The sequence below is a fragment of the Trichoplax adhaerens genome, genomic scaffold, assembly GCF_000150275.1.
Source record: "Trichoplax adhaerens TRIADscaffold_6 genomic scaffold, whole genome shotgun sequence".
Lineage (NCBI taxonomy): Eukaryota > Metazoa > Placozoa > Uniplacotomia > Trichoplacea > Trichoplacidae > Trichoplax > Trichoplax adhaerens.
Window position 1 is genome coordinate 4,568,241 of NW_002060948.1, and position 16,178 is coordinate 4,584,418.

At 30.7% G+C, this 16,178-nt stretch overlaps 1 protein-coding gene across 1 annotated transcript; it reads right to left on the bottom strand.

The window, feature by feature from the left end:
- Positions 1 to 9,452: 9,452 nt before the first annotated feature.
- TRIADDRAFT_57624 (uncharacterized protein) lies at positions 9,453 to 13,366 on the bottom strand (the record flags this gene model as incomplete). Its single annotated transcript, XM_002113788.1, has 11 exons — positions 9,453 to 9,479; positions 9,563 to 9,644; positions 9,780 to 9,863; positions 9,988 to 10,043; positions 10,535 to 10,601; positions 10,765 to 10,843; positions 11,067 to 11,900; positions 12,055 to 12,321; positions 12,504 to 12,758; positions 12,940 to 13,185; positions 13,342 to 13,366. 11 exons carry the CDS (start codon positions 13,364 to 13,366, stop codon positions 9,453 to 9,455), a joined length of 2,022 nt encoding a protein of 673 aa, XP_002113824.1.
- Positions 13,367 to 16,178: the final 2,812 nt, after the last annotated feature.

The window sequence follows — 16,178 nt, forward strand, 5'->3', positions numbered from 1 at the left end:
CTGAAGATGCACAAATGAATTATGCATTTTAATAAAGAGAATTTATTTTGATGTAATTGGTTATTACTATGTAATTCTAATCATTTTCAATAGGATTTAAGCATTTGTAAATCTTTTAATTCACTTAATTAAATCCTTTATTTAAATAGTAAATTTTTAAATGAAATGTAAATATCCCATTAATAGCTTGGTAATTCGCTAAGAACTTAGTAAATCAGTATTGGATCTATGTACTCCTTTTATTGTTATTATAATTACTTATTTTTAATGTTTCGCTGATGAATCACTTAAAGTAAATCTTAAAGGTTTATATAGATTACAAACGTATTAACTTAAGTGAGAGGTTATTCAGTGTAAGAGCCTAGACTATACCCCATGCTAGAGTATACAGAGTATATTTTAGACTGGCCTAGTTTATGCTCTATGTAGTAACCTATAGTAGCCTAGTTTATGTTCATTTATACATTTACATTACAATTTGTTTATTCTGATGAAGAATATGAATCTAAATCTGGGTGCTGTCTGCCCCTAATCACCTGTACTCTTGGTAATCGAGGTAAGTGCATGGGATTTTATGTAGATGAATTGGCAATACGTTTGTTTAGTGACTATCTGTCACAAACCAGCTTCGTGACAAGGATAACGTAAAACAAATCTCTAAATTACTATAGTCTCCGGGATTCAGTATCCCTACTCACAAGAATTTAGACGCCTTTGATTCTACGTTAAACTCAACTAGACAATTGAAAACTGCTTTATTCAACTATCTGACGGGCTCATATACCCTTTTACAGCAGCTAACATTCACAAGTCATCTTATAAAAATACTTGGTGAGAACATCTACTAACTAGCTTTTCACAGTCGGACTACAATATGTCCATTCACAGGATCATTTCAGTACACATTACAGCACAGCATTAAATTTACTGTAACACATTTATAATTACAGTAATTCCTATTGTAAGGAACTAGATGTAATATATTATCACTATATTATATTAACCAAATTTAGATAGCTATTTCTTCACGTTAGTTCGTACCGTGACACTATCCGTACTAAAAGTCAGAGAAACTTAGAGAAATACATATAAATTACAGAACTAGATTTCTATAACACTAACATGGTACACGGTTGCATAACTGTTTCTGTGACTGGATCATTCCTAAGAAATGCTAATTATAATTGTTAATATTTATTATATTATGCCTATTTAAATATCAAATAAATATTATCGTAATTTGCGTAAAGTTAATGATTGGATCGTCGATTGATTGATTAGCTATTCTATTTTAAACCGATTTAAGTATAATAATCATTGCCAATTGAAGTATTGATATTTATGCAATTTGAGCCGTTCTTAATATAACCTTCTGATAGCGATAATGCCAATCAAATAACAATATAAACAAAGTCATAATTCTGATGCCGTTCTATAAAGTAAACTAGACAAGCACAATATCATGCAATGGCTTCATCCAAATATTTTTTTAAGATAAATGTAGAATAGCTCGACCGCATGAAAAATTTTTTTATTCTTTGGGTTTGTTTGATCGATTTTGAGAAATGTAAGTATTTGCATAATTTGTTAAAGTAAGCTTACGTAATACCCTATCCGAATGGATTGCGTAAATGATTATAGCCGCCAACGTAGGGGAGGGACTAAGTTAGCTTCCTATTGCGAAAATTAATTTTATGTCAATGGAGCCTTGATTATGAATGGCCAATTTCATATTTACAATACCTTTATTACTAGGAGTATAATAATGAGTTGATTATACTACAGGCTGGCTCTCAGTATATTTGCTAATAATCAGTTTAATTTGTAGTTCTGTTATCAAAAAGACGTCGTATATCAGCCTTGCTGCTATTACTTATCAAAATCGTCTTCGGACAAGCTAAACAGTTGTTTATGTAATGATGATGTATTCGCTTTAGCGGAAGACTATTTGGCCCAGTAGTATAGAGAATATTGTAACTTGGATAATTTGAAAATAGCCCATTATTTTATATGGGCAGCTTATGGCCTACTAGTATTGTGGGTGCTGAAGTACATTACTGTTTAAAGACCATTTGATTATAATTATATTATCATTACAAATATAGTTATAATTTAAAACTAGCAATACAAGTATACCAATATGGCCGGCTACCAAAAATAGGATATTCTTATTATCATAATTCTTCTTCGTTTTCTATTTATTCTCGCGTACGAACGTAATGGTATATTCGTCATTGCACATAATAATACCACTTTACTGCTCTGATATTAGGTAATTAATCTAGCTAGTGCTTTTACTAAGCTATGTATAGCTACTTATTAGGTATTATTGTCCGCATTCTAATTTAGCTCTAACTAATTTCAAATTAAAATGATTATTGGTCATATTAACAATGTATTGGCAATTCTTAAAATTAAAATTAAATTAAAGAATTTACAAACTGAAATTGGATCTTGTAGGGCTTTGCTAATGTAAAGCTCTAAATTCTGAATTTCTTTATTCATTCACGTTACTTAAATTTTATTCATAACAAAGATTTTATGAAGAACTGTATTAATTTTTAAGAACTTATCTGTAAATTTAAAATGACTATGTAAAAAATGACTTTGTCTATTCGTAGAATCGGCAAAGATCATTGCACATTATTTCCGCTAAACTAATGAGTTTTATTGTAATGTTCTTTATAAATTTTTATACTATATTTAGATATACCAAAAATTACGGGCTATTTGTTTTTATGATGTGCTGCATAAAACTGATAATTAGCGTATATCTTGTCAGATTGGAGCTTGTGCGCTATATCAGATTCTTCCGGATAGGAAATTCCTTTGAAGAATTCACACAATCATCCTTACAAATTATCAAATAAACAGAAATTAGTATACTTTTTAACTATTTCTATTTTCTGAAATATGCGTGGGGAAGAAACAATAGGGCATTGATACTTTTTTAAATTCCTAATGAAGAATGTTAAACAAAACAATCATTATTTTCCAGTTGTAGAACAGAATAAGTACTTGCTTCCTGCAATATACTGTATTCTCTTCTGGATATATATTCTGCAAGAAGAAGAAATGCTTATTGCATAATGATAGTAATGATTATGTGAGGTTAAATGATTTATAAATATAGAATTTGGCAGGAAACAGAATGAGTAATTTGGTTGTATTGGAACTATAGATACTGGTGGATAGAAGTTCTGCTGATGCTGATTAAATTTTAAACTAATAAAAAGACTTATTAATGAGTGCGACTAAATGCGTATCCGTTTTTGTAATTAAGAATACTATAAAAATAGCCCCAAACTACATTACAGGTATTTCGGTAGTATGATGATTGGTTAGGTTAAATGTATTTGTATTGCTTTTAATGTTTTCAGATCGTATTTTTACTAACATTTTCTATTGTTCTTAAATACAAGAAATTTTTACAATATAGTCAAATATAGCTTGTCGTGTTCAGTTATTTATAGCACTTACAGCCATCAATATTTCGTACAATCACTTGATGTAACATAGATTATTACGCTATATACTGAATATATCATATTTAATATGATATTCTTGTTTTCTGCATGTGTGTATAGTCTCCAAAACTATAAATACAACTGAGTTCTACCTCAAATTTCGCTAGTTGTAATAGGCTCAGTGCTAATATTTCCTTTCATTACTTTAAGACAGCTTATATGCTGCTCTATAGTAGATACTATTGTACGCTGTAATTAATTATCACGAAAGTAATCTTTGTGACGTATACATTATTTCTCTTAAATTCTATGCATGTTTATATGCATGCAATGCTTATGGTTTCCTTAATTGTAACTTCAGTAATCAACAGCGGATGTATCAGCAATCCTTAATTTAAAATTAGATAGACTAAAATAGTAATTTTCAATTAGTTTAGCTAGATTGTGTCTATCACCTTGAAGGATGCTAAGGTTTAAAATACAATTTCTAATTTTAGATAAAATACGTAAGTAGTTTAGCCAAATAAATATTTGTTAAACTATTAATAGGAATTGCTTACCATAATACTGATACAGTAAATTTATTAGGATTGGACTATGTTTAATTCGTTCAGATGGAGGCTCGTAAGAGTATGAATTTGGTTAATGTCTAATAGACGAGGTGATTCGTGTAGTTAAACCGGTTTTAGGCACCGAAGCCTAAATAAGCAGCGGCTTCGCCGATAATATATTTAAATGGGATGTGATTTTCTAAAATGTTTGGAGATTTCTCTGGGCTGAATCCTATTGATTACTATTTAGAAATACCAACTGATTGGCATTCCAAGTTACAGTAGCGTAGGTTAGAAAACACTCTCAAACTGTGTTGGAAGTTAGGGCTATTCCTAGCTAGCAACATTTATCTACCGTAAGTATCCAATTTTACTAAAACTCCTGGTGTAAAATTTTGTGAATGGTAACCAAGTTCACAACCGCTGACTCATTGAACCCAGTATCACAGCATTGTTGGCGTTAATAAACTTGAAGATAATGAAAATATTTATTATGGTATATGTGTATGTTGACGCTATTTCTGTAATTTCTACATATTTCTATCATTTTCAGATAACCCTCATGATTATGATTCTTAGCTCATTATAGCAGTAAAAGCTATAAGTAGTATTACAGAAAGGTAATCGGTAGAATTTCGTAGTAAAAATCTTGAAAGAGATATCCTCACGGGAATTGAAATAGCAAATTTGTGATGCTGTAGATTCCATATTTATTGCAGTTATTTGACTGAAGACTTCATCATAAGTCTGAATATAAATCCATTAATACTACAGAAATGCTGCTTTTCAATGGAGATAGTATTTTAATGACAGGATAAACTATAGATAAGCAAAGGAAAAGACGCAATTTATAGTGACAATTTTCATAACTAGCCTTATCATATACTCGACTAAAGCTTTTGAAACAGTAACTTTGCAGATTCTATTTAGATATTAATTTTGAATTGATATCTTATTATGAAAGTTTAGTAATACCAATCCCAGAAGCGGTGCATATTTAGTATAAGTGATATCAATTAGATGAGGAGAATTGTATATTTATTGGATTAAAGATTTCAGAAGAATACAGGTATCGTTCATACTCCTATCTGACCATATTTTATGATTTAAGATTTATAATTGCATGCATTTCATTAAATTAAAGCTATAATCGATTTTAAAGTAATAAATTACTTGGCTGTGTCAGTAAATTAGCTCAACAGATGCGGTATTCTTATAAGTTCTCCATTAAATACCAGTACTTCATTAACGTGTTATAAAATAAGGTAGTTTTATTTCTCAAGTTCCCAAACGAGCTCTAATGAATTTTCTAAGCAGTTAACTCAGTTATTAACTGATTAACAAATTGAGTAAGTAATTAAATGATTAATTTCTGTTATCAAGTCACTTATAACATACTGCTCTACGGATTGCGTACCGATTAGTTAAGCCACTTGATCCAACACGAAACAGCATCACTGGCTACGCTGACTACAGCATAGCTAAAGCCTCTCGGTAGCAACAGAACCGTACAATCCTAACATTGCTACATTACGTCAAATATATAATTGTAACAATCTGTGATATGGAAATACTAGCAGTATGCCATATTTTAGACTTGATTAGTGTATTGAAAGCTACCAACTATTCTGTCCAATCTAAGAAGGTCTAATTTTATAAGATATATAATCTAAGTAAAGTAACCAATATTGCCTTAGATTGCCTTATTTTATCTTCAAAAATCATAAACCTAATCCGGAACGCATCAAAAAGTCCGCATAGCAGCATCCTCCTTTCATTGTAAATTTTCATAATTAGCAATCTTAGGAGGATTTGATATGCGAGTACATATTGAATCGCTTTTAATTTAAAAGTAATTAAAACTTCTATAGTCAACAGAACCAGTTATTGTCGGTATAAATTTTCAACAGGCTAGTGTGACTCAAAGATTTATTAATTTTATCCTTGCAGTGATGCCAAATTGTAATTGGCGAAGTTTTATTAGCAGAGACTCGTTCACATTGAAATTACTTAAGTATAAAGTGCTAATATTGTTTCACCTAAAATTGATTTAAAAATACGTAGAGGTCACGAGATTATTACTTCAGGTAATCATTACACTTACTGTGTAAATAATGTAAATTTCTGGTGCTTATGATTATTTATTTTGAACTTCGTTTTCAGGTAGCTTAGAAAATAGACTATTTGACCTTATGTATCAGTCTGTCTCAGCATGATTCTAGATAAAATAACCATATCCTCTAAAATGTTTCCGTACTTGTGTCTTTAAAAAAGTATTAATTAATTTTTCTATTCCAAAAACTTATCTCACGAGAATATTCTGCGGCATGAATATAAATAATGATATAAGTATAAACACCACCAAATGCAATCTTAGCTGTTTTATAGATCCTTTTTCATTTACTTAGTCGATAATTTTTAAGTTTCCAAATCATCAACTTCGAGGCATAGTAATTTTAATTAATTTATTCTCATGCAATCTATGATAAAAATATTGCTAAAATTCTAACGTGAGCTTACATCTTGTGATACAAGGCATAACTAATGAAAGTAAATAAATTGTTATTATGATAATTCTTAATCTAGCTTTATGCTAGCTAAAATTAGAATCATTTATGTACGGTAACATCACATGAGTAAATTTCTTACAGCGTATAAAATACTGGTATAGAACAGGATTAGGTGTTGCAGGTCAAGTAGAGCTGTTAAAACTAAAACTCTAATAAGATTTCAATTAAGCTCACTTTGATATCTTAATGTAGCTGAGTGTTACGAGCGGCAACAAGATTGGTGGTATATTAGAGCATGACAGAATCTAATGAAAATTCGAAAACTACTTCAGATAACTCCATCATTCATAAAATTAATAATATTCACATCATTCTAACAAAACTCTCCGTGTTTCCTTAATAATAATATGCAAATCTGTTAATATATTCTGAGTAATAGAATACCCACAGATTATTTCATAGTTATAATGTACTATCATTAATTTTATCTGATAAGAGTGCTAGTAACTTTTCGTAACTTTTGAAGAAATAGCAATGATTAAGAAATAACTAAAGCATGGCATATTTACAATCACGTTTTCTTTATTTCCATTTCTTGCCTCACCGTCATGAATATGTAGAAATAAGGCTATAACTGTTATAATTTTTAGAGCTCTTATATATTTCTGAGTATAGCTGTATTTAAAATGCAATCACACATTAAATGATCAATCTATCCAAAACTGGTTAATCAGGTTATGCAGTCAATCAGATCAACAAAAATTATTGATGGTAAATAACTTATGTAAATTATATAAATTGACCGTAATTCAGTTATAAAGCTTTTTTAGGGACAATCAGGCGTGAAAACTATGAATTTTGATGACTCTACAACGACACCAATAAATCGCGAAGTTTCATAGAAATATCAGGTAAACAATTACATATACTCATGCGGCGTGTTGACGAATTCAAGATTAGATAGCAAATTTACAGTTTACTCTATTAATGATATTAATTGTCAGCAATAACAACAGTGTATTTTCATACAAGTGTTAAACCTAAAATTTCTTATCCGAAGTATTGTGCTTATAGTATCGTAGATTCCTGATTTTATGTTGAAATTGATGCTATAGCAAAGACTGCTAACATATTAATTTGATGTTAATCAAACGAGACAATTTTTATCATAGCAGACGATAATGACTCGATCAATTGAATCATCGTTTGCCAATGTTGACGCCATAAATTGCATCTACTGGCGTAAAGATGATTCCTTGTAGCTGGATATTTCTTATCTGACCAGAAAATCCTGATGAAAGTCTATTTTCTGTTTTTGCTGAAATATCTGGTGCACCACCTTAGTATCAAATTTCAAGTAGAATATCACTCTTACATTACGCGAACTTTGTAATAGTAGTATTTATCGAGTCGTATCCAAAGCTTTATTCATTGTAAAATTATGTAGCTAATTTATTTTCATGTATTATTTTACGTTTGCTTTAAATCGTGCAGGGTTATAACCGATATTTTGATCATGATTGCATTTCGATTCCATTTAAAACAAAGATTTTATGGCAAGATATATATACATTATCCTTACTGGGAAAACTCCAGTCTTAATCATTGTGACACTGCAGTTTAATTAACTCCTGCTAATGTTACCATTTGAAATGTAATCATGAAATTACCAGATATTAGTACGAAAAGATGTTAGTACCTTGAAGTGAAAGATTAGTTAGTAACTATCACGAACTAGAAAAACAAGTACATGCTAGATGCTAGACAAATTATTCATCTCTGATAAAAATTTAATTAAATTTTTGTAGTGCTTTTTACTTAATTTTCAGTCGTGGTTTGAATTAAATAACATTATTTTGTGATTATCGCTGAAATTTTGCTTTACATGTGTAGTGTATTTAGAATATACTGTAACTATATTCTACTCTTAAATATATACATGTTGTATTGCTCTTATATTTAGACAGATCTACAGTCCGCTTACTCTACATTCATATATAGACTACTGTATTTAGTTATTACGGTACTCGCTGTTTTCTACAATCATCTGCTATTTTGTAACCTGTTATGGTATATGTTGTATCTAATTCCACAATCCTATTCTCTGCATGTTCTCTATCTTTAAAATTATAAATACCGGCTATTTCTACCTCAGAGTTCGTTAGCTTCTCAGTTAGTCTTCTAGTTAGTCTCTGTTACATTTTCTAGTTTATCGTAACAATAATTTAATAGTCCAGTAGGGCTTGAGTAATGAACAATCACGAGTCCAATAGAGCTTAAGTACCGAACTAACTTTATTATGCGTTAGGAGCCGTTATATATAAGGGACAATTACCAGTAATGTGCAATAACGGACATACCATGAATGTTAACGACAATTTTATCTTATTCATAATAAGATAACAACTTATTTTCTTAGATATGCTATCTAGGACTTAATCGTCATCATTACAGAACAACTGCAGAAATATACTGAATAAACAGGCTTATTCAATATGATAAATCTTATCGATACTATGTCTACAACAACTGTATTATTTCGTAACAGCCTCTCGCAGTTTAATACTTCTACTCGTTACTCACGACAGCTTGCACGCTGATCTACCGTAACTACCTCACTGTACTTCACTTTACTAACCTACAATAAAGCGTAACTTTTATAAACCCTTTGGTGCAATAATTGTAAATGGCGACTAAATCTCAATCCTCTGAGATATTGAACCCTCCATCACAACATGTTATTGGCAATTACTGGTTTCAATCAGAATATTATGACTGTTAAACATGTAGACTACGAATGCTAACATGTAAGTTTTGTGCATTTCCCGCGATTTTATAGGTACATTTAACTAAATGTAGCAACTGATCTACTCCACTATTGTTATCAATATTACTATAAAGCTGCCAGGATATTTATTGTAGGATTATAGCCAACCGTCTGACAAATATTTCTGCATTTAAATTCTATTTAGGCTTAATAGTATCAGCATTTGTCGAGTTACATACCTATGTAAGCATAATTGGAATTTACTACCAGTCTTGATGGGCCAAGATTGGATGATTTGGATAACTGAGCTTCGAAGTTATCGACAAACATTTTAATGCTAGAGTAACTCCTGTAAGATAAGAGATATACATCAAAATTGCTTAGATTCGATTTTTAACCAAGTTTACTCTTCCGAAAAATTCTATAGATATTATAGATAGTATATTATGATATTGTAATTTTTAAAGATCTTAAGATCTTATACCTAGTCACATTGACTTGATAGTACTTCCCAGTAACGATATTTTGAGATGAAATTAAGTAATTTTCGCGTCCATTAACATGCAATCTATTGATGTTATAGAATATAGTACTTTTAGATGAAATCCGAATGCATATGAATAATAAGTAATTAAAAATTTATTAGTATAATTAATGAGGTTGAAATAGACATTGTTCTGTTCTGTATTAACCTAAGCTCGAGCCTACTTTTTATCAAGGCTATATAGAGATATTTTCCCTCTGATTTCTGGATTGATTAAAAGACAAATTTTTAGATATTAAATTGAGGATATGTGAAAAAAGTGTCTCAGAATCAGAAATGATCAAAATTAGATAACTGACATTGCTCATTTTACTACACAAACTACTTCTTTATAGTGTCGAAATATCTCAATGGGATATTCCTAACCAAAAGCTAAAATATTTACTGTATTAACTATTTAGCGTAGATGTGCGCTCAGTACAATCTTAAGATTCCACTTAATCTATAATCACGTATATCCAGTGTCAATCTTTTAATTTTATATATCTCTTAACGATTTCTTTCGACCTTTTAATTTATTTGAGAGTAGCACCTCAATAGGATATCAATAATTGGCTACATAATCTACCGTCGGACGAACAGTGATTACTGTAGTCTCTTTATAAGCCCAAGCATTTACAATAGTGAATTTAGAATTAAATATATTTACAGTGATAAGTAATAGAATATTAAATGATTATACCCCTCAATCTTACCTGACCAATCCAATATAGGGCACCTTCTAAGTTTAAGGCATTAAATTCGAACTGAATTTGCTGATATCTGCACAAAAAACAATAATTAATTCTTATGGTGACATGTATTTTCGCCTGAAATTCTTAGACTAACAAAAGTTAAATTGTAATAAGATGTCGATTAAATCGTTGATATGCTTTTATTATTAGTTGCAATGCTAAATAATACAGCGCAAGAATATGAAACTTACTCATTAATAATATTTACTGAATAGAGCAGGTAACTATACTTTTGGAAATATGGAATATCGTTGGCATTTAGTTGTTTCACTGTCGAGATAAACGTAAAGCGATAGTGATAAATTTCATCATATTCTTAAATATTTCTTGCATATTCTTTATTTATCGGATAACTTTTTACTATTCTTACATCGCTAACTTCATGAGGAATTTAAAAGTTAGTCAAGTTAACCTTAAAGCTATCTTTAAGTAAAAATGCAAGAATGATGCCTTAACCCTACAGTTAAATTGTATTTACAGTACTATTTATTACCTTCCCCACAGTCCGATAATCCATAGTATGGCATAGGACATAAGCAATAATGTTGTTTACCGTTTGCTATACATCGTCCATTATTCAGACAAGGTGATCGGCTACATGGGTTTGTTGTCGCAGAATACATTTTCTCGCAGTAATTTCCATAATATTTATCTCTACAGCGACATGTGAAATAACTTTCGTCTTGTGCAAATTTTTGACATGTACCTCCATTTCTACACACCTGGTCTCCTTCACAGGCAGCGCCGCATTTGTCCATTTGACGACTTTCGACTGGCTTACTTAAGTCTATCTGTTTGTTATTAAATGATAATTGAGAGATACAACCGGAAAATCCATATGGAACTTCAAATAGTGGATTCAGGCTTAAATCGGATAATCCTGCTAAGAATATCCAGCTAGATAGATCTATTGTTGTACTTTTACCCAAAAAACTACCAAAAGTAAATGCCGGTGTTCCACCGTTAACTACTACCGAACTCCATCCCCGTTCATACTTTGCTACTATGTGGTACCACTTGCCTTCTTGAATAATGAGTGGATAAACAACCTTACCGGATATTCCAGCAGGGCTACTTTGTGGTCCACTTGAATAGTAAAATGTAATGTGCCGATCTTTAACACCTAGTGAAATATAATGCATTGTCGAGGGTGTATTTTCTGCAAATCCGTTACTTTGAAATATAATCAGACCATCATGAACTTTAGTAGGCTTAATTTTGATGTTGATTTCATGATAGTCAGATGGCCTTAATGCTGAACCAATAAATGCTCCATAGGCTGCATTATTAGGATTGCTATTATCAAATCCTGGGAGTATCGATGTTACTGCAATTTATATATAAGACACATATCACATATAGTTTTAGTAACGATCTGAAATATCGAAAGTAATATCTGCCTGATTATCTCTTAAGAACATAAAATCTTCTCTCGTATTTTCCAAAGTAACAATTACTGTAAAAAAAATGTTTAATTTAACCTGCTATATCTACTTGCAGCCGTGCCGATACATTCCCATATGCATTCGAAACATGACATTCATAAATTCCAGCCATTTCTTGTTTAGGATTTCTAAATTTTAATGAAACACCTGACACCAATGATTGATCAATACTACCTCCAACTTTAATCCAGGTCACCGATGGAGCTGGTTTCCCGGCACCATTACAGGATACATCTTTTGTTTCACTTTTTAAAAGCCTTAATGCAATTCTGTTTGATGGTGATATTTTAGCCGAAGGATAATCTGAAAATTATGGATTTTGCGTTAGAAAAATATTTTACACGTATGTGTGTAACATTTATATTATTTGATAATAGTGGATTTATAGAGAGAATAAGCTAATTTCACCACATTCTACTAATAGCAGTCAATATTATATTAACATTGAATGACTACTGACGTTAGCGTTAATTCAATTTTCTCACCATCAACATGGAGCTGAACAGAATCTTGGCCAATCCCATCATTATTAGAAACAGTGCTAGTATAATATTCGCCTGATTTTTGAACATTTCGTAAAATTAAGAATGGACCGTATGTCTGGTGATGATAAGGTAAACCGGCTCCCATTCTAGTCCATTCACATTCTTTACTCTGTGTGCCATTAATGTTACTAAATAAAATAGCTGTACCCCCTCGTAAAACCTTAGCTGACTTTGGCTGAACATCAACATCAACATCTGTTAATAATTATAAATCAAGCTTGTAAATAGAAAATTTAAAAATTCTAATGTCTTTAAAACTCACCGGTAATACGGTATGATGTATTTTTTAGCAGAGATTATGCTTATGTATTGATTAGAATTAAAAATAGATAAAGCTATATTATATTGTATTAATGCGATATAGTCTACTACTTACGCTTCGATAGATCAACAACCAAAATTACATTTTTAGAAACACTCCCATCTTGATTTGAAAGTTGGCAAGTATAAATACCGGAATGGCACTCAGTATTAGCTGGAAATATGAGTCTACCCTGTTGATCTTGGAAAACACCTGATGGGAATTTAGTGTCGCTTTTAGTAGCCCATTTTGGGATATTTTGGGAAGATTCGGAGAAGCATGCAAATTCTAATCTTTGACCTTTCCTAGCATAAACAATCCCTGATGGCACCAGTTTTAATGATGGTACTGCTGCTTAACGAAATTAAAATTTAGAAGTCGAGTTGGGAAATAAATTCTAGAATATTACATGCTATCATCTGCAGTACTAGGATATTAAGTATTATCATCTATGAATGAATTTATAATACATCTAACCTGAATTTGCTTGATAGAAAGACATCTAGATATAATCAGAATAAATACATTAGCAGCTAAAGCATCAGTTTTTACTATACATGTAATGGCTTATATCACTAACGTTTCGGATGAGATCATTTATCGTGCAACTATAGTTGTGAATTAACTCGTAATACCAAGAATAGAACTAATGCATTAAATCCATTATTTCTCCTATAAATTAATTTGCTATTCTACCGCGTTAACATTAATGGTAACTAACGAACTATGTTATTTAATTTATAAAATAAATGAATCTATATCGCATATAAAATAGACACCAAAAAATGTTTTATCATAATGAATCTGATCAATGTTACTAGTAACTCATTCAAAATACTTCCAAGTACAATTGGATAAATTCTCAACATTCATGAAGCCAAAATTGTCGCTCAAATTATACCCCTATTAAGTAATATAATCAGCATTATAGTATTTACATCTAAATTAAAGTAAAAATCCATAGCGTACCTTTATCATCGAGCAAAGGTAAATTTAAATCGTTAGAAAATAAAGTGTTGAGAAAACATAATAAAAAATCAAACATCAGTTAGAAATCATGCTTAAACACAGCACCTTACAGTGTTTAGACAAGTCTATTCCAATTATGTGTGATATATTGTTTTATATTATACTATCCCGAAATCTCGCAAAACCTCGTTCGTGATAATGTTTTGTTGTAGTTTAAATTGAGTTTTCACTACAATAATCTCTTTTCAACTTGCTTCTGAATTGATTTCTATAAAGATGCATTGAAGCAATTATTATGAAGGAGTTGAGCATAGAATTTCTCTTATAAATGTTCTAGTGTCGGCTACTTGCGGTAGTTGCGGTAGTAACGGACTCATAGTAGCTGAAAAGAAGATATTTACGATTGTTCTAGGAAAATAGTTATCTTGCCTGTACTTTCAGCCTTTCTCTATGTGTTTAGGTCTCGACTTTGGGCCATACATTAACGAGAACAAGGGTAATAAATATTTTAAATTTTAAATGTATAAACGATCAGAAAGTAGAATTTCACCTTGCTTTAATTTTCGAGTACCTCAAGTGTATCATTACACTCACTGTATAGTATATAATCTTGGTTAAGTTAAGCTGACAGCTAAAAAATAATTGTATCTTCGTTTTGCTCTAAGACGCTGCAGGGAACAGGTTCTTAAGTAACTTAATAGCAAGATCCCGATAATAAATAGTAAAATGGTGGCACCAGTTTGTAGGATACTAATGGTGTTAAAGATACTACATTTGGGTATTAGGATAGTTCAATACTATTAGTGGATAATTTAGAGGCGATAGCAACGGACTTAAGTGAGAATAGAATATGTTATAAGAAAGATTATAAAAGGCTGGCTTCATGTGAAGGAAGTTTAGTTTGAGCTCTAGCTGTGCATGGATTACGTTGTCTAACTTTGCTACTGTTATTCCATATTATAATAAACGTATTATTTAACAATAAAATTAAGAAATAAACTATTTTCATCTACTAACTTTGGGAAACAATTTATTAAGTTATCATGCCATAGTAAATCGCATTGTGGTAGATGACTGTAATATACTTATGCATAGTAAGTATAAATCTTATAATATGAAAATTAAAATGTAATTAAGTAGGAGTACGCCCTAACACATAATATGTATACACTTCCAAAAATCCAGATGCCGGCCTTTGATGCCAAACTTAGTAGAAATCATAATTATTTAATATTAATATTATTAATGGGATTACATGAAACTTATAACCAGGTACATTATTTTACAAAAGAGACATTAATAAAGTAAAATAATGTCAGAAAAATTTGTTTAAAAACTTGTTACTTTTGCGAAACCTAAATTAAGATTATCGGTAACGACAATAAACTTATTTGTGTGCCAGTATTTCTTTATAAAACTGAGGGCTCTCATAAAGTTGATTCTAGGCTTAATTTACGACTGTCCGCCTGAGTTTATATTATCAGAGAAATTATTTTATAACTATGAATCTAGTTGTAGCACTGATTTGTGACAATCAAGAAAATTATTGTATAAGAAAGTCATAACAGGTAAGCTTATTTCCAGAAATAACGATAAAAAATATTCATTCTGAGAGTTTTTTATTATTTTATAACGAGGTGTTCTGCTAGAGTAATGTATATCGTGGAAAAATGCTAAGATTCTACGAGCTTATATTAAAATAATTAGCAAAAACTTGCCTGTTATTAATCTAATATACTATAGATAGCAAGTGGATAATTCAATAGATTTAATGGGAAGATACCGAATTATTATAGCCGTTGATTTATGAACGTGTTAAGGTGAAAGCAAACTTTGCCACTTAATACTGAAAGCGTTTGCTTGTACCTTAAAGCCTAATAAGTGCAAGGTGCTTCTGAAAATTCCTTAATAATTGCAATGGACGCAATTAAATATTCTTAAGCAAACAAATGACATTGTTTAATAATTGCTACTTACCGCAAGTATGGCAAGATAGGCTACCAATAGGAGAATGCTGAAGGGTTTTCTCATCTTGGATGATCTGAGAAAGCGTAAAGCAACGTATACAGTAGGCTAAAAATTACGAGTTATGGGAATTTATCTCCTCTGACGTTCGATTTAAATTGCCGAACACTATCAAGTGTATTATTAAGGGGATAACTTATACTATGCTAGTAGTGATCCAGCCAGGATACAGAAGATCGAAAGAACTATATTACTTCTTCGCTATGAATTAAACTACTAATCCTTTTTAGTAGTAAACTTTTAAATGAAGTCTAGACTTTAGTCTGACTGCAGCTTATTTAATTCAATTTTTTGCTAATGATTGGTTCATTTCCAATTGA